Consider the following 25,538-nt stretch of genomic DNA (forward strand, 5'->3'; position numbering starts at 1 on the left):
ACAGTGACGGTATGCCCCTTTCCGTGCCGGCTGGTATGGCCAAGCGGTTCTAGGCGCTTCAGTCCGGAACCGCGAGACCCCTACGGTCGCAGGTTCGAATCCTGCCTCGGGCATGGATGTGTGTGATATCCTTGGGTTAGATAGGTTTAAGTAGTTCTAAGTTTTAGGGGACTGATGACTTCAGAAATTAAGTCCCATAGTGCTCAGGGCCATTTGAACCCCTTCCCGTAACTTTGAGCGAGGCTTCTTTTGGAATTATGTTTCCTTCGAATATGTTGCAACCAGCTGTGCACTGAGATATTGGAAGTTCACTGTACCAAAGTAAGACGTTTATCGTCGAGGCGGCAGAGAGGTCACCAGAGATGCGGAACAAGCCCAGACAAGGAAAGAGCAGACCAATAAATCGGTCATATCCATTCCAAAGTAATCGACGCGGCATTTACCTTAAAAAATTTCCGCAAACCGTGGAAAATCCACTTCAATTTCTGTCCTCCATTATAGCGACCCCATGCTATCACAAGACATCATGTCCATCGCTGCACGAGTCCGGACCAAACTCATAGTGCCAAGCATCAACTTCCGACATTTCGATCACACGTGTTAATGAAATCTCCAGCAGTTATTACCTACGATGTATTACTGTCACCAGTCCAAAAGGGCATACAAATCGGTCATAAATACCTGTATATGGTGACGTATACATAGTATATTCTTGTCCCTCCTACATCAATCTCAGAGTGAGTCATTAAGCTTGTGGCAGCTTCAGTCGTATTCGCTCGACATTTTCGGTAAATATGCTTACTGACATATAGATAGTAGAGTCTGACATGGGTCACCCAGCTTAGGTTCCATACATTTGTGTCAACATCCTATTTGTCGTCTTCTTGCCAATTTGCAACACAACTTGCTTCTTGTGCGTTAAACCATTACAGGTCACGTTTCCAAATCACTTAATTGTCTCCCATTACGACACAGAATTTTGAAATTTGGTTCAAAGGTCCCTACAACCTTCGTCTGTAAAGGTGCAAAAGCGTAACGCCCTGCGACGTCACCCTTGGGCTCGGAAATGCGAGGTGCCAAAACTTGCCCCAAAAATGTACTGAGGTCAGAAGCTCATGTGAGGTGGAACTATGGGAACGTCATTACAACCCCTTTTACCCTCCCCCCCCCCCATATCTCTAGTAAATTTTGCCCTGCAGTTTCAACTGAATTCTAAGGAAACTTCTAGCTGTGCCAGTAACTGAAGGCCATTTTGTGAAAAATGACTGCCGCTGGCAACTGTTTCTCTGCTGTTGCAAACCATGCGCATCCCGAGAGCACGTTATCTGACGTAGTGAACCACGTGGCATGATTTGTGTCCCCTAAACAAGATGGCAAAATTAATGCTTCGCTGGAGTGCTCAGTCTCACTACGTGGGTGATTCAGTATAAAACTTAAATATGAAAGAGAAGGCGCTTCACACTTTGAAAGTATTCTAAGTAGACTAATTGCATGAAAGAAATACCAACAGGTCGTTTCTACAAGTTTCTCCTACTCGTACCCACGACCACCCCTAGCGCTTGTAGAGTCATCTTAGTCCCACAGAATTTTTATAAAACAGTGAGTCGTGTATGTACCAAATTTGGTTGAAATTGCTCCCCGTGTTCTTCTGTTACGCATTTGTGTCACTGCTTTTCTGTCCATACCTTCAACAATAGATATCATAGAGGTGCCTTATTGCCAGAGTCCATTTTTCCAAATAGAAACTGATATGTGTACCATTTTCGATGGAGATTCCTTCAGGCTTTACAAAGATATGCTGATATGTCACTGTCTTCACACCTCTTTTTGGCCCTGTCTGCAGTGATGAAGTGTCAGCGTGACTATCGCCAAAAAGATTAGCTACCATGAAAACTACGGATTTTACATGTGACGTCCTCTCAACCCCATCCCCACCACGTAGGCATGATTGGGGTATATTACCCACATAGTACTTTTAATCAAATTATTATGAAAATGAGTCATGTAGACACAAAATTTTATTAAAATTGCTCGGGACGTTTCTGCGTTGAGCTTCTACGCCACCTACGCGTGGGAGACAATCAAACAAATATTCATTTTTATGCATTTGAGATCGCAATGTTGCGCAGAAGTGAACAGGCGCTCGAGACGATCAAACAACAGGACGCATTACAGTCTTTGAATAACTGTGGCGAAATCGTTATATGAAACGCAAATTACTTGTCCTGATATTCTTCGTGGTAGGAGGTATAATCGTAAGAGACGTCGCTCAACGATACCGCATTAGATATTGACAGATACGGCACCTTTGTTCATACCTCTGCAGGCACCTGTTCCGCGCGATAACTTCTGCTCATCCGCGACATACTCCTCCGTTAAATAGAATTATTTTATGGAGAAATAATGGAAGGAAGATTAAGGTTCAATTTCCTGTCGACATCGAGGTCATTAGAGACGGAGCCCAAGCTCGGACTGTTTCAAAGAGTGGAAGGAAGTCGGCCATATCTTTTCAAGGGAACCATTCCGGCTGTGCCTGGTGCGATTTAGGGAAAACACGGAAAAGCTAAAGAGGGATTGTTGAGCGCGGTTTAGAACCGTCATCCTTCCGAATGCGAGAGTCCAGCTTGCTAAATACTGCCCCATGTCAGTCGGTACACTTTTTTATGGAGAGTATATCTCCATATCAGATGACATCTAATGAAGCTGCAGGTAATCTCCCGAACTTTGCAATACCATCTACGTTTGTGTCAAAGTCATGGAAATTGTTTCTGCGCAGAAACAGCACATCAAAGATTTATAGTTTTTATAATTCCGTTTTTATAATTCCGTGGCAGAAATTCAGTTCTCTGCCACACCTGGAAACAAATTCTTCTCAATATCCGTACTAAACAGTTTGTTTCAAGCAGATTCATCCGAATTGACAAGAACTTTTACTTCCCTGTCGTAGCTAAAAGTTTAAATCGGTATGTAGGCTGCCTGTCATGTGGTCGCTGTTTGGGGTCTCTCTAGTGCAGCTAGATCTCCCGCTTTGTGGTACATTACCCGATGTTTGTATGGTCTAGTTGGCGGTAACACAGTAACAAACGGCGTTTTGCTTCTGCATTTCAACACAGATATTATTCACTTAAAACTGTGAGGTGCTATTTTCGTCGAGAGTACGGCATTGGAGTTCCTCATACGTAAGCGGCGTACGGATTTGGAATTAAGCCATCTGCAAGATTGCTTGTTCTCAGAGTAAGGTTTCTCTTAAAGACTTCTATATGTACCTTCTGCTCAAATAACTTTGAATGCAGACCGACGCAGCATGCATAAAGCAAGCGCCGTGATTGCATTAGCTTCAGACATGCTCTCACACAAGTAAGGAAAAGGTGAAACCATTGTCTAGGTGTTTTTCAGGCATTGGATGGAGGGCTAATTGAACCTTTGTGAAAAGGAAATAAAACGTAGTTGTAAAACGCCCCTCAAAGTTCCATGTGCTACCACTAAACAATATATGCAGTTCTATGCGAAAGTTACAACTCACACTAATTTTCTGTCTTCATTCACGTAGAAGTTACACTCATGTGAAATAGGATGAATCTTTTTTAAACATCTGTACTTAGGCGGTTCCTTTACTGTGTCTGCTTTACTGTGAGATACAATTATCATCCTACCTCGTAAGGGCTATACTTACATCGTGATATCGGCGTATCATGTGCCGCATAAGGTGTCTAAATTCTCAAAATTTTAGCATAAATTTGAATGATTGTCCTTCCCTTCATTTCGAAGAATTGAAGCAGAAGGAAAGTACTTGTAACAGCGATTTTTGACTCACTGCAGCGGTGCGATCCTAGCAATATATTTTTTTATGAATAACTCGCCCCGTTTATTGCTTATGCACGCTCCACAGTCGGTATCGATTATGCGTTTTTGTGATCCGAGGAGGACGAACTGAAAGAGGTACTGCACATTGTCTAATGATTAGAAACTTCCGAGTAACTACTCTATTGTGCTGGTGCATTACTTCGTCGAACATTTTCTATAGTAGACACTTAAATCTTTTAAGTTTTAATCAGTTCAGAGCTGACCGTCTCTATGGACCTTGTAGTTCGAAAATGGCTCTGAGCACTATGGGACTCAACATCTGAGGTCATCAGTCCCCTAGAAATTAGAACTACTTAACCCTAACTAACCTAAGGACTCCACACATCCATGCCCAAGGCAGGATTCGAACTTGCGACCGTAGCAGTCGCGCGGTTCCGGACTGAAGTGCCTAGAACCGCAGGGCCACCGCGGCCGGCGGACTTTGTAGTAGACGCGACGGTAAATCCTAATGCTCCTTCTTTCCTTCAGTCTATAACTGAGGGATCTATTACGATGCAAACAACAATCCCTCATGGTATTACAAATGCAAAAATAAAGTTGTGGCTCAGAGATATGCTTAATCATAAAATTGGAAAATATCTACAGCAGTGCCAATAGCATTTATGCGTTTGGAGGGAGGACTGTGGAACTGAGTGGAATGTAAAGTAATGAAGCGAATGGTTCACCTCAACGACTATTCTGTCCCGTTGAGCCTGTAGTTAGTTAAAAAATGCATGAAAAAATTGATTCTACTGACGCAGTTTAATGTACATAAAAAACTGACAGAAATTATGTTGCCAAGGAACGTATACATGTTTGGAGGCTATAAGAGCAATAAATACCAGTCTCAGAATTTTACATTGTAAAAGAAGACGCAACATGATACTTAAAATGTTTTTCAATTATTTAACAATTCAAAGTACCTTAGTGTAAGTAAAACATGTACATAAAAGCTTGTTAAATATCTAAACTCTTATGCCAGTGAAAATGGTAACTATAACGAATTAATGATGCAGAATCCATAGTAGTTAAAATATTTACAATGACACGAAGTTAACACCTCGTGATTTTTGAAATAATATAGCATTTTACACTCTGCAATCGACTTATGGGATTTGTAATGTAGTAAAATGTATCTATATGTGAGTACTTACTGCAGTTAAATTCGTCACTCTTGTCCCAGCAGTCAAATCTCAAATCACATTGGCTTTCAATAGGGATGCATTGGCCATTGCTGCACGTGAATTCGTTTTTAGAACACGGGATCCGTTCTGTAAAAAATTTCGTGTTCTGTGTTACTGTGTTAGTTTCCACTTTCACCAACTCTCGGCCTAAGGATCAACTAAATACATTACCAACTAATCACTAGTAAACATATCAGGCCATCGCCCTCGTTATTTAAGCAACTATAGCTAATGGAAAGCAATGATGGTTACCCTATGCAAACATTCAGTGTGGAAAACCGTTATTTAAGCTGTCATCATAGGAAAAGGTTTGGTCGTACTGTGCGAGTGTGTGTGCGTGTCGGTGGCAGCTCAGTTGACACAAGCAGAGAGACTCACCGCAGCCCTCCTCGTCCTCGCCCAGCAGGCAGTCCCACTTGAAGTCGCAGCGCAGCTCCTGCGGGATCATCCGGCCCTCGGAGCACGTGAACCACTGCCCCGTCAGGACCACAGACGACGACGCTGTGGGCAGTGGCACCGACACATCAAGGAAGCGCACCAGGCTGTTCTCCACACCTGGCGACTATATAGTGATCTTAAAGGACCGTTTTATTGTATTGTATTTTATTGCTTACACCAGCCTGTTCTTCATCACACGTTCTACACCTGTGTAGATTTCACTTAGAGAAATCTAGCAGGACAGTCAGATTGTAATGTCCCCAAAGCAAATACCCTCCACCACGCACCAATTAATCATTTTCTATCAAACCATCCACATTCATTTACTTTGAAAAAGTTATCTGATCTGATTTTCTCGTAATATATGCGGCGACAGCTCGTCGACGCCAAAGTATTTTCCAGTGCATTTATTCTTTGAAATAACAGAGATGCATATATGCATTCTCCATGGTTGTTAGAGTGGTAACTCGGACAGCTTCTGGAGTTCTGTCGAGGGATTGACGTGTTTATGAGAGATACATATTCTGCTTTTCTTCTCGCTAAAGCGAGCCAATTAACATTTGTGTCGTTGGTGCTTTGTTTTGAAGAGAAAGAGATTGTAAAAGGAAAATAATTAAGGCGCGGAATCACAGGAGATCTTGACATGTAATGGAGATGGATTTAATACACGATTTCCTCCATAAATAAGGCTTGTGACTTTTTTGTTCTGGAGTGAATGAACGAATGAGTTTTTTCTGAATCATTTGTTGACCACGTTGGCCCTGTAATTAGTGGGGAAGTTTCAGCTGTGTCGAAGAGAGCCTGCAATCACTGAGTCTGTGTTAAGTCGTCCAAAAAGGCTTCGTACACATCTGGAATTCGCAATCTTTCGTAAAAGGAACAAATTGTCCAAACGATTGATTCTCCCGACTGGCTGCAGTGTTTAACATTAAAAATAAATATAAAGATCTCTTACAGCAAGCCAGCCGCTGATTACCAAGACGAAGGACTACACCAAAGATTCTATTTGGTTGATTCTTTTTATCACTATATCACGTAATCAAATCTTATATTAAAAACTATACATAGATAAAGGAGAGAAAGAGAGAGAGCGAATGAAAATGGAGATAATACTAATAATCCTCCATTAGTCTAATTTTTCGCCTGTCTTATCACGGATCAGCCAAGAACTGGGAGGGCCTTACTTTATTGTATAGACTTGTGTGTGAAGGTGAAGGGATCTTAAAGACAGCAGATACGCGTCTATACAGACAAGACATTACACAGAGATAACGGCTAGCTACATTGATCATCTGTTCTTAGATTAAAAAGACAGCAACTTATTATCCGAACATTAAGATGTTAAAAGTGCTTCGGCTATCTTCCCCGGCACGGTGTTCACCTGAAACGGTAGCTCCATGCGGAGACGAGCATTCCCCTCGATAAAGAGGACTCTCGCGAACTGTTCTTCTGGACCCTGTCATATGTGTTTCCAGTTTGTCTCCGGTAGGTAGAATAATTTGTGGCTACCAATGAAGACGTGCGGGTTGAAATGTGCATTTGCATAAAAAACATAATGCCCTCCACACCAGGGTTCCACTACCATTAATGTGCGCTCCCTCTTTCTACGAGATCGAGACAGGTGGCGCAGTTTATGACACTGGACTCGCAATTGGGAGGACCAGTGCTAAATACAGAGTAGTGGACGTGAAGCTTCACTTTTTTTCCTCGTTCTGCATTTTTCCGGTACTGTTTCACTTAACTCTCTCTCTATCTCTGTCTCTCTCTCTCTCTCTCTCTCTCTCTTCCACAAACGTGTGATAGGAGGAATAACGAAGGATCATTAGTGGTTATCCGTCCAGTCGACGAAAATGACACCCGATGCATTATAAAAACTGAAACCGCACGAAACGGGCGAATTTCTGCTTAGTCGTGAGCTCGATGTGTGATACACAGACCAACTGCTCTGAGTCTCTGACGGCCAATAACTCGAGCAAGTGTAAGCTTTTCTTATGTTGTTGGAATTCACCTTGCAGTTCAAGTCTCTGACCGGGACTGTTGCGTGTTTACCCTTGGCAGATTCTGCATAGAGCCTATGTCGAACATTATCGGTACAGAATTATTCATAAGTACCTACGGGGTGTCAAAAGAACACAAACTACTAGAAACACACAAATGCCACTCTGGCTTAAATTTTAAATAGGAATGCTTGTTCATATTTGTAAGCTCATGTATTCTACTTATATGAGAGTAACATCTTTACATTAAATCGTAATTTATTATTTACAAAATAAAGGTTGCCCAATAATTGTATTTGGTTCTCCTGTTTCCTGTGGATCTGAAGACGGTGAACACTGACTGAAATCGATAATCTGACGACGACGCTGGTCATCGCGGGCTGTGAAGAGAGAAACAAATTATACGGAAAGTAGGCACATATCATTGTCTGGCGCAGCTTTCCAAAGTTTTAACTCAGACTACAAGTGCTAAGAGTGACACGATTTGTGTCGCAGAGCAGGTCCATATCTGCGTCACTGACACAGATTTATAAGAAAAGTACGACAGCAGTTCAGTTTGGAAATCTGGTCACTGCTTTGCAGGTGCGACCTAATAAATATGTCAAGATCGAGATGCTGAAATAATGTTTACAGAAAGTTGTAGGCAATGGCCACATGTTTTCCCATCTGGTTGAAAATTTTACTGTAGAATTCACTGAGACACGTGCAATTTCTTTAAATAAATAGATATGGTTAGTAATATTACTGACAACCGCACAACGGCAGGTTACCATAATATAAGGTTTTTTAATGTTTCTTTATAAGTTTTTTCTCAAAGAAGCATAACACAAGATAAGACCAAGCAAGCTGACTCATCAGTGAGTCGCCCTGTCGTATTATATTCGCAGTTTAAGTGTAATTTCGTTTCCCTTGGAATTCTGGGCTTTGCGTGCATTTCTTTAATTTGTCTCCGCGTGTATTAGCAAGCAGCATATTACTGTAATTCTCTCTTCTAGAGTTCTAGCATGCATAACAGAGAACTACTTTTATATTTAAATCAAAAAGCAACTTTGTCTTAATAAATCGGTATAAATTTTTTTTGTGTTAATCACTAACATAATAATTGCCCTGTGTTAATTACCATTTCTCGAAAAGCTGTTGACGATATTGTGAATGATTCGTGGTATGTTTGAGGTATCCACCCAACAAAGCACCTACTGCTGTACAGGCATGGAATAAAAGCTCTCCGTCTTCAAGCCACCAGTGGCCCATTGGGACCATCCGACCACCGTGTCATCCTCAGCTGAGGATGCGGATAGGAGGGGCGTGTGGTCAGCACACTGCTCACAGGCATGGAATACCTGATCTTAATGCATAGGGTTAGCAATACAATTTCTCTACTACTATGTATAAACTATTATGTTGTCACTGGCGGTCAGAGGTTGAAGAAACCATTCCGAGGTGTTTACCGCCTGTCACTTTCAGTGATGGCACAAAAAAATGTGGCCTCTATCTTATCACCATTTTACATTCGTCTCAAAGCAACAAAATTTTATTTATTTTTCAGTCTCAAATTATTTTTATTTTTAAAAAAGTATTATTCCGTGCTAGATGCCGCAGATAGAAAAAGAAAATTACACACACAGAAAAGATGACAAACGAAAAGCGTAGTATAGACGATCTGTTTTAAAATATCGAGTAATAGTTCTTTAAATTTCCAATGAATAAATAAATACCCGCGTTACGGAGTGCTCTATGTGTAAGACTTGTTTTCCCTGTAAATTCGCTATTTTAGCTACACCAATAAGTCCTGCCTTAATTACTTGCAGGGTTGTCATATCCACTGCTAACTTCTCGCAGTGCTCACGCTTTCTGACCGAGCAGTTTTCGCAGTTCCGGGAAAAACCTTACTTACAAACTCCTTTCACAGCTAACTGATACGCTAAAACAGCTGCACATGTCATTTGTGTAAGCTCTGCGAGTTTGTAACACTTTAAATTGTATGTCTCGCAATGTAAACTGAGGTCTCGAACGTAATGTAAGTACAGTAACGTTAACGGCCGATAAACAGAGAGACAGAGATAGCGTCGGCGTATGTTCGGTAGCATTATAATAGGAGCGCTGTTACGCGTTTAACTTTTAGCAACAACATTACACCTAACCGCCACTTTTTGCTCGTCAAAGCTTCCCACATTATGCCACCAGCATTTATTAACAGTCAGATATGTATCTATGCACGTCTCCTATAAATAAACTACTACCGCACTACATTCTGATGAACCACGTATCCATAAAAATCTTCGATGTGCAGTTTCTTTCCTCTTTATTGCATTTCGATTCCCCCGCCCCCACTGGCGGACTGGCAGCAGCGTAATATGCTGCTCAACAGCCTACAGGAAAGTTGAAAATACATAACGAGAATATAAACAACACAAGAAAAAAGGCGATAAAACGGTGACATTATAAAAAACTGTAAAATGGCGTCAAGTTGTGGAATTTAAAATATAAAAACACTGCGGTGACGATGCGGATGAAGACACACAATAAGTAGACAGGTACAATTAAAAAACAAAGTGACAGTCTGGTTTCTGTCCGCACGAGATGAGAAACACAACTCAATCACCTAGACAGTCTGTTTATTCTAGGAATTTCGCTGTTGAACTGTACTCTTGTCAACAAGAATTGCTCAGAGTTAGTATCTCTGTTGCTCTTTATACACTATGTGAATAAAAGTATCCGGACTACCCCAAAAACACACGTATCTCATATTAGGTGCATTGTGCTGCCACCTACTGCCGGATACCCCATCTCAGCGACCTCAGTAGTCGTTAGACATCGTGAGAGAGCAGAATGGGGCGCTCCGCGGAACACACGAACTTCGAACGTGGTCAGGTGATTGGATGTCGCTTGTGTCATACGTCTGTACGGGAGATTTCCACACTCCTAAACATCCCTAGGTCCAATGTTTCCGATGTGATAGTGAAGTGAAAAAGTAAAGGGAGACGTACAGCACAAAAGTGTACAGGCCGAACTCATCTGTTCACTGACAGAGGCCGTCGACAGTTGAAGAGGGTCGTAATATGTAATAGCCAGATATCTATCCAGACCATCACACAAGAGTTCCAAACTGCATCAGGATCCACTGCAAGTACTATGACAGTTATGTGGGAGGTGAGAAATCTTGGATTTCATGGTCGAGCGGCTGCTCATAAACCACAGATCTCGCCGGTAAATGCCAAACGACGCCTCGCTTGGTGTAAGGAGGGTGAAAAATGAACGATTGAACAGTGCAAATACGTTCTGTGGAGTGACGATTCACGGTACACAATGTGGCGATCCGATGGCAGGTTGTGCGTTTGGCGAATGACCGGTGAACGACATCTGCCAGCGTGTGTAGTGCCAACAGTAAAATTCGGAGGCGGAGGTGTTATGGTGTGGTCGTGTTTTTCACGGAGGGGGTTTGCACCCCTTGTTGTTTTGCGTGGCACTATCACAGCACAGGCCTACATTGATGTTTTAAGCGCCTTATTGCTTCCAACTGTTGGAGAGCTATTCCGGGATGGCGATTGCATCTTTCAACACGATCGAGCATCTGTTCATAAAGCACATCCCGTGGCGGAGTGGTTACACGACAATTACATCCCTGTAATGATCTGGCCTGCACAGAGCCTTGACCTGAATCGTACAGAACACCTTTGGGAGTTTTGGAACTTCGAATTCGGGCCAGGCCTGACCGACCTACATCGATACCTCTCTCCAGTGCAGCAATCCGTGTAGAATCGGCTACCATTCCCCAAGAAACCTTCCAGCACCTGATTGAACGTATGCCTGCGAAAGTGGAAGCTCTCATCAAGGCTCAGGTTGGGCGAACACCATATTAAATTCCAGCATTACCGATGGAGGGTGCTACGAACTTGTAAGTCATTTTCAGCCAGGTATCCGGATACGTCTGATCAAGTAGTGTAGTTAGCAGAAATTGCTATCTAAGAGCACACTTCATGATTTTTACGTCGTCGAAATCAGCATTGTTGTCCGCTTCTCCTTCCCATAAACAAATTTAGAGAAGATAGCAGCATTTTTCCTGACCTGTGCATCAACACATTTTCGATTACATTCTGCTTGTTCCGCGAGGCTACAGTGCCCATAACACTGATTTATCTCGGAGACTCCGCTCTTTTAGGGGCGATGGCTGTCGATGTTAACCAACTATTTTAAGACGCGTAGTAGCTGGTTATGACAGCATTTCTCGTTCTGGGGAACGCAGTTAGTTAAAAGAGTTCTCGCTATATAGCATGAAACTGGATATCACACGTTGCGCTTTCGTATTGTTGGCACATTACCGTTCGTTTGCTGGCTTGAAGCGGTTTCTCCTGACTTATTTGGTGATGTTTTGAGTATCAGAGTTTTCTCATATATACTACTTTTATTTTCAAGTAACTATTATCATACGTCATTTTATTCATGCCAAAGAATTTCAATGCATTAGTTAAGTGAGACTTTTCATATTCTTGTTTCTTTAATCTTGGTTAGTGCTGCTAACTATCGCGCATCCAGGCTATAACTAGGTTCAAATTATAATTAAATCGACGCCCTAGCTGCAAACAGGCTTTGATATACATCACTGGGGACATGTTGAAAATGTGTGTGCCCCGACCGGGACTCGAACCCGGGATCTCTTGCTTACAGGACAGACGCTCTATCCATCTTGGGCACAGAGGATACTGCGCCTACAGGGATTTACCACTTGCACGCTCCCCGTTAGGCCCACATTCCCGACATGTCCACACCACTACATACCTAATCCCCCTAATAGATGTTTGCTCATCACACTCATTACTCGTGGCAGATTAATCTACCATGTCCCGTACGAGTTTGGGCATAGCGTGTGCGTTCGCCAAGAAGGTCAAAGGCCGGGTAGCCGTATTTTAACTATATATGAAGGTAGTATCTCTTCCCGAATGAACAGGTACCATCTGTTCTTCAGGAACAGATACTATCTTCATATATAGCTACAACTAGATATTACAATTACGAACAACTTAAATTGGAAGGAACACATAGAAAATGTTGTGGGGAATGCTAACCAAGAGTGCGTTTATTGGCAGGACACTTATAAAATGCAACAGAACTACTAAGTAGACTGCCTGCACTACGCTTGTCCGTCCTCTTTTAGAATACTGCTGCACCGTGTGGGATCCTTACCAGATAGGACTGACAGAGTACATCGATAAAGTTCAAAGAAGGGCAGCACGTTTTGTATTATCGCGAAGTATTGGAGAGAGTGTCACAGAAATGATACAGGATTTGGGCTGGACATCATTAAAAGAAAGGCGTTTTTCGTTGCGACAGAATCTTCTCACGAAATTCAAGTCACCAACTTTCTCCTCCGAATGAAAAATATTTTGTTGACACCGACCTACATAGAGAGAAATGATCACCACGATAAAATAAGGGAAATCAGAGCTCGTACAGAAAGATATAGGTGTTCATTCATTCTGCGCGCTAAACGGGTTTGGAATAATAGAGAATTGTGAAGGTGGTTCGATGAACCCTCTGCCAGGCACTTAAATGTGATCTGCAGAGTATCCACGTAGATGTAGATGTAGATGTAGATGTAGATGTAGAACTTTCATTCGTTACCACGGACACCAGGTTGAGAATCATTGGGAGAGTCCTTAGAAAATGTAGTCCATCAACAAAGTTGGTGGCTTACAAAACACTCGTTCGACATATACTTGAGTATTGCTCATCAGTGTGGGATCCGTACCAGATCGGGTTGACGGCGGAGATAGAGAAGATCCAAAGAAGAGCGGCGCGTTTCGTCACAGGGTTATTTGGTAACCGTGATAGCGTTACGGAGATGTTTAATAAACTCAAGTGGCAGACTCTGCAAGAGAGGCGCTCTGCATCGCGGTGTAGCTTGCTCGCCAGGTTTCGAGAGGGTGCGTTTCTGGATGAGGTATCGAATATATTGCTTCCCCCTACTTATACCTCCCGAGGACATCACGAATGTAAAATTAGAGAGATTCGAGCGCGCACGGAGGATTTCAGACAGTCGTTCTTCTCGCGAACCATACGCGACTGGAACAGAAAAGGGAGGTAATGACAGTGGCACGTTAAGTGCCCTCCGCCACACACCGTTGGGTGGCTTGCGGAGTATAAATGTAGATGTATGTAGATGTAAAATATTTGGTGAATTTTTTTAGTAATAAAGTGGTAAAATATGTAACAGTTCACGTCAATAAGATTGCCACAAATTAGGGAAGTATTTCACCCAAACTACTGAAGATCAGAGATATCATAAACATTAATGTATTTATGAATGTCAAAAAATTACCAAGTTATTGAGCTTACCGGTCCTCATCTCAAGATTTAAATTAGTCATATATACGTGGATTGATGACTGTAAAACGATTCAGTTTCCTCCTGAGTCACGCACATTCAAATGAGAACTTGATGATGTCTAAAGTAGGACAGACCGATTTTGACAAGCTCTATAGAATTAGGCCATTTGTTGAAATTTCGATGAAAGATTTGCAAAATACTATCGACCTTATCAAAAAGCATTCAATGGAGAAATTAAGAGCTAGAAGCTCAATGGCGTAGTAAATGAGGAGAAGGGCTATGAAAGACGGTATGAAATACGGATGCTGTGTGGTGAATATACATATAATTTGAAGTTACTAATTTATACAGAAAAATTAACGAAAGAAAAACTAGAAATGTGAGTGGGAACACGGATAGTGAGAGACTGGTGTGTTCAACATGTAATGTGTCTCTTTGTCTAAAAAAAGGCAAAACTTGCTTTTAGACATTTCAGTCTCAATAATAATGTAGCTGTGAGCTGCTTGTGTAAATAATATCCTACGAAATCTTTTTCATTTCACCAGTCGCAGTCTGTCAACAAATAAATATTATGGGCGGCGGTTAACAAATGGTTCAAATGGCTCTGAGCGCTATGGGACTTAACTTCTGAGGTCATCAGTCCCCTAGAACGTACTTAAACCTAACCAACCTAAGGACATCACACACATCCATGCCCGAGGCAGGATTCGAACCTGCGACTGTAGCGGTCGCGCGGTTCCAGACTGTAGCGCGTAGAACCGCTCGGCCACATCGGCCGGCAGCTGTTAACAGAGGTAACCACAATGTAACTGCTTATAATTAAAGAAGTGGGCAAAATATTGTAAATCTACATTAAAATAAATTGTTCTGTTTGTTAAGAAGTTTTATAATTTTGAAAAATCATATCTTTTCCTTCAAAAAAATATTCTTGCCCCTCAGAGAGTTTAGGCTGCGCTTTGGCGGACGGACGTCTGCGGCCAATTATGGCCAGATAACGATTCTACTGCCTGTTACGCTGTTGTGTAATGTTCTGTGTGCTGCCAATTAAGGTGCCAATTATCTGGCGACATGTAATGTCATACGACGTTTTGATCTGTTCAGAACTACAGCGGTAACGAGTATTTGGTGCTGACTGCGAAATTTCTTAACCTCGGATTTTTGTTATTTTGGAAGATACATTTTACCGAAGGTGAAGATTCAGAGTTTGAACTTCAAACTTCTAAAATCAAAACATCTGATAGCAGCGATAACGGTGTCAGCTCTATGCTCATTTACGATGCTTTCTCCCTATCTGCCTCAGCCGACGAAAAAGGAGTGCCGCTGTTTGGTAATCGCCACATGTATGTGCGCTGTTGTGTGGATTAATAAAATTTTCTCTAAGCGCCTTATGTAAAATAGAAGAATGTATGGGATGGGGGAACTATAAATATACAACAAGCACCTTTCACGTGACGACCAGAAGATCGAAAGGTTTTCATAGCTAGTCTTTAATTTCAGTCATTCGTGTACTGTTTAGTTATTCTATGTGTAAGACATCGGCATCTGTCTGCCGCTGCTGACGATGATTAAGAGAAGTGTGAAGAAGGCATGGTCGGATGTCAGCCTACCTTCGTACAAGTATACACCATCGGCAGGTATGTATGTTGTTAGAGTTGCAACTCTCTGTGGCAGTGCATTAGTCTTGTTATGTTTAGTGCTATTACCAGCCGTGGTAGTGTATGCAAGGGACGTGACAAGTGTCAGATCTTATGCGATCACTACGGAAGAAACAGAGATGCCGCGTACTCATGTGAGGGAGCGTTCACAGCACACGACAGTGTTTGAAAGGGGCTTCATTGCGGTTCTCTACTTGACCAGCTGGTCCAATAGTGGATATCCAGATTTGTGGGGCACTCGGATGTGACAGTGGTCCGACTTCAGACTGTAAGGGAAAATGAAGGCCTACGTCCCGGTCGATCGCATCTGACAACTACAATGCAGGATCGCCGTATTGTGCTCCAAGAACATCGTAACCTCTTCGAATCTGTGGCAGGATTCCGTGCAACATTCTGTGTGTCTGAGGCTAGCAACAGTTCACTCAGAGAATTACCGTTCCTTGCGTAGCCTGCCGGTAGCACAATAACACAAAAGGCCGAGGTGCCATTGGCAGAAAGCATGGACTATTGATGAATGGCGTCGTATTCATATTTCCTCTCCCGCGTTCTGGGCGCTTCACTTTCTTTGGAAGGACATTTAAAATCCGTAAACACTGTAGAACAATGAGAAAAAGATGGAAGTGTTACTACACCATTCTCAATCTCTGTCATGCTACATGAACTGAGAAACCGGTAAATATGAAAAAACCTTTATTCAGAAGTACATCTTCAACTACATCTACGTGATTACTCTGCTACTCACAACAAAGCGCCTGGCAGAGGGTTCAATGAACTACCTTCCAGCTGTCTCTCTACCATTTCACTCTCGAACGGCACGCGGTAAAAAATTTTCTGTTCGAGCCCTGATTTCTCTTATTTTATTGTGATGATCATTTCTTCCTATGTAAGTGGGTTCCAACAGAATGTTTTCCCAATCGAGGAGAGAACTGGTGATTGAAATTTCATGAGAAGATCCCGTCGCAACGAAAATGCCTTTGTTTAATGACTGCCACTCCAATTCATGTATCATGTCTGTGACACTATCTCCCCTATTTCGCGATAATACAAAACGAGCTGCCCTTCTTTGTACTTTTTCGATGTCATCCGTCAGTCCCACCTGATGCGGATCCCACACCGCACAGCAATACTTCAGTATAGGGCTGACAAGCGTGGTATAAGCAGTCTCTTTAGTAGACCTGTTGTACCTTCTAAGTGTTCTACCAATGAATCGTAGTCTTTTGTTTGCTCTACCCACAATATTATCTATGTGATAGTTCCAATTTAGGTTATTTGTAATTGTAATCCCTAAGTATTTAGTTGAATTTACAGCCTTCGGGTTTGTGTGACTTATCGTGTAATCTAAATTTAACGTATTTCTTTTAGTACTCATGTGGATAACTTCACACTTTCCTTTACTCAGGGTCAATTGCCACTTTTCGCACCATACACATATCTTATCTAAATCATTTTGCAATTCGTTTTGGTCATCTGATGACTTTACAAGACGCCAAATGACAGCATGATCCGCAAACAATCTATGACGGCTACTCAGATTGTCTCCTATGTTGTTAATATAGATCAGGAACAATAGAGGGCCAATAACACTTCCCTGTGGAACACTGAGTATTACTTCTGTTTTACTGGATGACTTTCCGTCTATTACTAAGAACTGTGACCTTTCTGAGAAGAAATCACGAATCCAGTGGCACAACTGAGGCGATATTTTATAGGTACGCAGTTTGGTTAGAAGACTTTTGTGATGAACGGTGTCAAAAGCCTTCTGGAAATCTAGAAATGTGAAATCAATTTGACATCTCCTGTCGATAGCACTCATAACTTCATGAGTATAAAGAGTTAGTTGTGCTTCGCAAGAACGATATTTTCTGAATCCGTGCTATGTGTCAATAAATCGTTTTCTTCGATGTACTTCATAATGTTCGAATACAATATATGTTCCAAAACTCTACATCAAATCGACGTTAGTGATATGGGCCTGTCATTGAGCGGAGTACTCTTACTTTCCTTTTCGGGGTATTGGTGTCGCCTGAGCAATTTTCCAATCTTTAGGTATGGATCTTTCTGCCGGCCGGAGTGGCCGAGCGGTTCTAGGCGCTTCAGTCTGGAACCGCGCGACCGCTACGGCCGCAGGTTCGAATCCTGCCTCGGGCATGGATGTGTGTGATGTCCTTAGGTTAGTTAGGTTTAATTAGTTCTAGGCGACTGATGACCTCAGATGTTACGTAGCATAGTGCTCAGAGCCATTTTAACCATTTTTTTTATATATATATTTCTGTGAGCGAGCTGTTGTATATAATTGCTAACGATGGAGCTATTTTATCAGCATACTCTGAGGGGAGCCTCACTATTATACAGTCTGGACCGGAGGCCTTGCCTTTATTAACTGATTTAAGCTGCTTCGTTACCCCGAGGATATCTGCTTCTATGTTTCTCATCTCGGCAGTTGTTCTTGATTGGAATTCAGGAATATTTACTTCGTCTTGTTTGGTAAAGGAGTTTCGGGAAACTGTGTTTAATAACTCTGATCTAGTGGCACTATCATCAGTGACTTAACCGTGTTATCGCGCAGTGAAGGTATTGTTTGTGCCTTGTCACTGGTGTGCTTTTGTATGACCAGAATCTCTTTAAGTTTTCTGCCAGATTTCCAGACAGAGTTCTATTGTGCAAATTATTAAAAGCAAGTACGCTTTATATTTCGAACTTCTGCAAAACTTTGTCAGTCTTGGGGATTTAGCATTCTATTAAATTTGGCATGCTTTTTCTGCTGCTTCTGCAACAACGATCTGACCCGTTTTGTGTACCATGGGGGATCAGGACCATCACTTATTCATTTATGTGGTATGTATCTCTCAATTGCTGCCGATACTATCTCTCTGAAATCATTCCAAAACTTTTCTATGCTTACCTGACCAGATCGGAAGGAGTGAAGACTGTCCCTTAAAACGGCATTAAGAGCATTTTTATCAGCTTTTTAAATAGATATACTTTGCGGTAGTAGGTGTTACGGCATTCAGCCTAGCAGCAACTGCCTTGTGGTCGCTAATCCCTGTATTCGTCACGGAACTCACTATTTGTCCAGGAATATTTGATGCTAAGAAGTCAAGTATGCTTTTTCAACCATTTACGATTCGTGTGGGCTCATGAACTATTGTTCATAATAATTTTCTGGGAAAGCATTCAGTACGATTTCGGATGACGTTTCATGCCTGCCGCCGGCTTTAAACGTATAATTTTTTCCAGCATATCGAGGATAGATTGAAGTCACCACCGCCTATAATTGTATGAGTGGGGTACCTATTTGAAATGAGACTCAAGTTTGAACTGTTCACCAACTACATCTTCTGAATGGGGCATTGGGGGAGGGGGGGGGGGGGGGAGGGTTGGTAAAACGATCCATTTAATAGTTTAGGGCGATTGTCAGGTATAACTTCCACCTATCCTATTTCACAGGGACTATCTACTTCAATTTCACTACAAGGCAAACTACTTCTGACTGCAGTAAATACACCACCAGCTGTATTTAACCTATCCTTTCCGAACACTGTTAGATCGTTTGAAAATACGTGGAATCCTAAATCCAAGAAACGTCATTAATTTTTATTTTCAGTGTAGGTACTTCTATTAGACACTGAAACCTTTAATTAACGTAATTAGATTGTTTGACTACATAAAATGATAATTTTACGCAGAGTTCTTGAAACTGAGAAATCATAATTACGTAACTACTGATACAAAAAAAAAAAAACGATTTTCCAATTCTGGTTCGGACTTCGGTTCCAATAAAACCACCTTCCTTGGATTCCTCGTCAGAATCATTTTTTCAGAAACATCTGCCCAAACGATCTTTTGCAGGTGTCCTTCGCTGCCTCATACTATCATGTGGCACGTATATTTTTGTTTTCCCGACGCAGCTGAATTTTTACAGCGGCGCGGTGAGGCGGTACTTTTTATAAATCCCAGTGATCCGTAAGTAATGGACAGTAGTGTATTTATTTCGTTTCCTTTTTCCTCTATTCAACTCAATTCAGGCATGGGATTACAGAAGAAAACATGAAGAAGGACACGTGTTACTTTCCACAGGGATACAAGGATAGCGAGTGACAATGAACACGCTTTTCGTACGCTACGGTGGTGTCGCTCCGCTTGCTGCATCACGTGCCCTAGTTATAATTCCTGCGGCTGCTGCGCTGCGGTTTGCTAGGTAATGGCTCTATTGTCGCAGCTAATGCCTTGGAGATCGATCGTGAGCCTGCAAGACCCCGAGGGATGAATTCCCGTCCTCGGAGAGGGTAATCTTACTACAAATATACCTTTCACCACCTACACGACACGTGGTATGTAAACATTTTTCTTCTGAACGTGGCATACATTAAAGGTGAGTTGTTCAAATTCGCTTTCGCGTCCTGTTATTTTAGAAACCATGAATTATCAAATGACAACGTTTAGTAAGTTGTGGATGTAAAATACTGATACGAATTGTTTACAGACGAGTATAAAGATGATCAGTTTGAAATATCAAAAAACGTAGGAACACGTGAGACAATACTGACCTTATTCTTGGAAGACAGGTTGAAGAAACGCTAACTTACGTTGATAGTATTTTGAAAAAGATAACTGCAGAGAAATATTGTCGCAGTTATGACTGCAATACTTTCCTGAAATTATGAAGATAGTAGAAATACAACCCAGGGTGCGAAGCTTTCTGCAACCTGTACAGAAAACAGACTGCTGTAATGAGTCAAACGACACGAAAAGGAAACGGTAGTTGACAAGGGACCGAGCCGTGGACTTAGTGTCATTCAGTCCGTTCATTAAGCAAGTAGCTGAGGAAATCAAGGATAAATCAGGATACGAATTAAAGTTCAGGGAAGGAGATTAAAGCTTTGAGGTTGAAATGAAACTACAATGCTTTCAAGACAGCAGAGTACTTGGAAGATCAATTGAACGAAATTTTAGCGTCTTTAAAACAACTTTAATGGAATACACTCCTGGAAATTGAAATAAGAACACCGTGAATTCATTATCCCAGGAAGGGGAAACTTTATTGACACATTCCTGGGGTCAGATACATCACATGATCACACTGACAGAACCACAGGCACATAGACACAGGCAACAGAGCATGCACAATGTCGGCACTAGTACAGTGTATATCCACCTTTCGCAGCAATGCAGGCTGCTATTCTCCCATGGAGACGATCGTAGAGATGCTGGATGTAGTCCTGTGGAACGGCTTGCCATGCCATTTCCACCTGGCGCCTCAGTTGGACCAGCGTTCGTGCTGGACGTGCAGACCGCGTGAGACGACGCTTCATCCAGTCCCAAACATGCTCAATGGGGGACAGATCCGGAGATCTTGCTGGCCAGTGTAGTTGACTTACACCTTCTAGAGCACGTTGGGTGGCACGGGGTACATGCGGACGTGCATTGTCCTGTTGGAACAGCAAGTTCCCTTGCCGGTCTAGGAATGGTAGAACGATGGGTTCGATGACGGTTTGGATGTACCGTGCACTATTCAGTGTCCCCTCGACGATCACCAGTGGTGTACGGCCAGTGTAGGAGATCACTCCCCACACCATGATGCCGGGTGTTGGCCCTGTGTGCCTCGGTCGTATGCAGTCCTGATTGTGGCGCTCACCTGCACGGCGCCAAACACGCATACGACCATGATTGGCACCAAGGCAGAAGCGACTCTCATCGCTGAAGACGACACGTCTCCATTCGTCCCTCCATTCACGCCTGTCGCGACACCACTGGAGGCGGGCTGCACGATGTTGGGGCGTGAGCGGAAGACGGCCTAACGGTGTGCGGGACCGTAGCCCAGCTTCATGGAGACGGTTGCGAATGGTCCTCGCCGATACCCCAGGAGCAACAGTGTCCCTAATTTGCTGGGAAGTGGCGGTGCGGTCCCCTACGGCACTGCGTAGGATCCTACGGTCTTGGCGTGCATCCGTGCGTCGCTGCGGTCCGGTCCCAGGTCGACGGGCACGTGCACCTTCCGCCGACCACTGGCGACAACATCGATGTACTGTGGAGACCTCACGCCCCACGTGTTGAGCAATTCGGCGGTACGTCCACCCGGCCTCCCGCATGCCCACTATACGCCCTCGCTCAAAGTCCGTCAACTGCACATACGGTTCACGTCCACGCTGTCGCGGCATGCTACCAGTGTTAAAGACTGCGATGGAGCTCCGTATGCCACGGCAAACTGGCTGACACTGACGGCGGCGGTGCACAAATGCTGCGCAGCTAGCGCCATTCGACGGCCAACACCGCGGTTCCTGGTGTGTCGGCTGTGCCGTGCGTGTGATCATTGCTTGTACAGCCCTCTCGCAGTGTCCGGAGCAAGTATGGTGGGTCTGACACACCGGTGTCAATGTGTTCTTTTTTCCATTTCCAGGAGTGTATAATCGAATTCATATAGGTGCACTTCCGGAAATCAGATTAGAAAATGAGACACTAGAAGCGGAAGGTATTAAGAAAATCGTTTCTGAAAATGAGACTTTAGTTAATATCAAAAATAAAGTTAATTGTTAAGATGACATTACTAAAGGTATTCGTAGAGAGTGTAGCATTTTCGGGAAGTGGAACGTACACGCGAATAAAATAATACGAGATACGAGAAGAAAACGGCTATTTGGTAATACAGAAGAATGCTTCAGATTTGATGGATATGTAGCGTATTCGCTCAAAAAATAAGCCAGTGCGGAAATGAGTTGCAACAGAGCCAGCCGCAGGCAGGTCAGAGTGTTGCAAAGCGAAACTCGACCGATTGACGTTCGACGTGGAGCCAGCTGGGCGCGGTATAGCAACAACCGTCGCTGCAATACGCTAGTAGAATGACGGAAGCCTTTCCTTACTTTCAATCACGAAAATGTTTAGAGTACTTGCCTTATGACCTAAACGAACACTGTTTGGAGCGTGCAAGTACTAATCATTCGTGTACTAAATGAAACCCGTATCAGTACCACAGCCTAAAGCACGAGTCTTTGACACCCAACAGTCCACAGCTCGTGGTCTAGTGGCTAGTGTTGCTACCTGTGGATCATGGGGGCCCAGGTTCGATTCCTGGCTATGTTGCGGATTTTCTTTGCCTGAGGACTGGGTGTTTGTGCCGTACTCATGATTCATCATCATTCGTGAAAGTGGTCGATTGGACTGTGTAGAAGATTAGGTCTTCGTACATGACCGCGCAGTTGAGCGCCCCACAAACTAAACATCATCATCATTTGACACCCAGAGTGACATCCTGGAATGCAGTACAGTGTCCCCTGTTTGAAAAACAAACAGGGCAGCCTGCCCCGAGTCACGAGGGTGCCGCCCGCTTGCTGGAGAAAGTTCACTGGCATTATCACCTGCGCCACCGCGCTGTCGTCACAGTCGCAGCCAGGGATGTCGCTGAGAGCGGCATTAGAGTGACGCCACGCTCAGCCCCACTCCTTGACCTGTCAGCAATGCTATTGTTTTGCATTAGAGGCAGCTGGATGCGTCCACCAAGCTGTTTCTGATGCACTGTGGCCATTACTGGCATAAAGAAATTAACTGAACAAATCTACTATCGTCCTGACGTTTCATTTCAATCTCCACTGGTGACAGTCCAGGGGTCGTTTAACAGACAGACCGGTTAACTAAAGAAAAGCCGATTTTGGAGCAAATAAATTTGAGGAGCAAATTGACAAGCAGAAGAGGTCGGTATATGGGACTCATCGCGAGGCATCAAGAAATCGTCCAGATGATAATGGAGGGATTTGTGAAGAGTAACAACTGTAGAGGGACGCCACTGATAGACTACGTCATCACCTTCAAATGAATGCAAGTTTCAGGGATTAAGCAGGAAGCACCAGTGAGGACACCTACGTAAAACCAGTCATTGTACCGAGCACCACAACAATAACGTTTCCTTGAGAGCGGGAAAGAATTAGACAAATCTGGATAAGGAAATTAAACTCGGTATAGCGGTGGATGGGAAAGGAGATCAGACGATACTTTCCAAAGGTACCATAACGGATTCCACATTGAGCAATTTGTGGAAACTGGGCAAAATATAAATCTGAAATATCGGATGGCGATTTGACTCACTGTCCTCCAGAATTCGAGGGCAGTCTTGACCAATGTGCCACCTCTCTTGGTAAATAAAAAATGGTCACATCTAAAGGCAAGTAGTAGAAACACACAGATAGAGGAAAGTAACAGCAATGACAGAAAGAACTATGTTGTGGATTGAAAACATTTATTTGCCACGTGTAAAAATCCTGAGCCTATAAAAACTGTAATGGTGCTGCTGAAAGACTGGTCTGTAAGCTTTGTAGATTTAATAGGATTCTCAGTGGTGAAGCTGTGGGCCGATGACGGTGCGTAGCTTGACATTCTGACTACAAACACCACCCGTAACAGATTGAAGCTTGCGAATTTTGAGTTTCCCTCGGCTTGGAAATTGTTCAGACAACTCAAGGAGTTGCAGCCAGGTAATGTCTTCGACAATCGCCCATACTTTGTCGGTTGAATGCCCCATCATTTTCAAGTCACATATGCAACGAGAAAGCGCTATGCAAGGAAATATAAATCCTCAGACGGGTCGGGACTATGCCGACCAACAACCTCAATACAACATATGCAAGAAAAATACACACACATCCACAAACGCACACACACACACACACACACACACACACACACACACACACACACACACACACACATACGATGTAAATAGCTAGCAACACTACACAACTAAAGATGAACAACGTTAGAAGTTTTCGATAGTGAATATTAACTAACAACATGTGATCATGCAGTATTAACTCTGTCCCTCTGTTGTTTTACCAGAGAGGGAACATGGTTCAAAGCAGAACTTAAGCAAAAACATCCATTTCTATTTATGAGATCAGTTGCTAATTTAATCTTAGCTGATTCTTCAAGAACCCTATCCCAAAAGCTGAAAGTACCCACCAGAAATTCTGTGGTGTTACATGTTGTGGATGACCGAGACCAAGGCAATGTTCTGAAATGGCTGATTTGGTCGGAGATTGTAAGTGTGTGTGACGCCAACGCTCTATACATCGGTCCTCCAGGTCCTGATGGTATGAACAATGTTTGACATGCCACAACTGCATGGGGTAAGGTAGACATCCGCCTCAGGCAAACCACACCCTCCTTTACAGATCCTTAAAAGGCCGCAGTACCGAATGGTAATCGGAAAACACACTTCACGCCGTGTGTCCGGAGAATACTACCAACCCTGTAAGCAATGCTACTTACGTAAGACAAATAGACCATAGACAACCGCCACCTTAGTTATTTTCATCATTAATCCCGTTCACCGTCGGTCGATAGCGCAACGCACACCTTTTCGGTTTTTCACCGTAACCATTATGTCCGAAAGTCAGTTGAAAAGTTTTTAGGCTTTGAGATGACCCGGGCATTATTGATCAGGGTGGAAGCACCCATCATGCTGAGCCAAATGATAATTGTCAGTCTGAAGATAATCAGTGTGAGTATAGGAAACTATAAATGAGACATCCAAACGAACAGTCAACCTTCCTCTGACCAACACCTCAAGGAATGGATGACAACCACACTTTTCCACCTTCATAGTGAAGCGAACATTAAGGTGGATTGATTTCAAATTTCCTAAAACTGTGTACAATTCTCATTTTCATGAGGCAGAACAACTTAAGCATCGTCAATGTATCTAAAAAAAAAGAATCGCGCAAGTTTCCCGGCGATTCGAGGACACTTGCCTCGGAATATTCCATGGGAGATTGCCAATTATAGATTTCAAAGGGTGCCCCAACGAAATTACATCTGTCTGCTCACAGAACAGTAAATGGAAGTCAGATTTCGTAGACCAGTTAATTCTACACCAGACTTAACTTCAATTACAGTAACGAATCAGAGAAGAGCGAGTGAGAAGAGAGACCAAATCATAACTTACTAAAATATCAGAGTTATTCAGACACAGTCCTTCTAACTGACGTGAGAAATCCACTTATTTCCTAATGTGAAACACACATCAGTCTACTAATGCGTGTAACAGAATAGCAAGATATTCTGCTACACGATATATTACTGACAGTAGGCATCAGAGGGACACCTTCATT

At 43.0% G+C, this 25,538-nt stretch overlaps 1 protein-coding gene across 1 annotated transcript in view; it reads right to left on the reverse strand.

Moving 5' to 3' along the window:
• LOC124594160 (G-protein coupled receptor GRL101-like) overlaps positions 1-25,538 on the reverse strand; it is a 356,496-nt gene that overhangs the window by 205,537 nt on the left and 125,421 nt on the right. Inside the window, exons 8-9 of the mRNA XM_047132516.1 lie at positions 5,406-5,528; positions 4,998-5,114 (exon numbers count right to left, since the gene is read on the reverse strand). Of these exons, the coding sequence (XP_046988472.1) occupies positions 4,998-5,114; positions 5,406-5,528 (240 nt within the window). The remainder of the gene's footprint in view (positions 1-4,997; positions 5,115-5,405; positions 5,529-25,538) is intronic.

The sequence above is a fragment of the Schistocerca americana genome, chromosome 2, assembly GCF_021461395.2.
Source record: "Schistocerca americana isolate TAMUIC-IGC-003095 chromosome 2, iqSchAmer2.1, whole genome shotgun sequence".
Taxonomy (NCBI): Eukaryota; Metazoa; Arthropoda; class Insecta; order Orthoptera; family Acrididae; genus Schistocerca; species Schistocerca americana.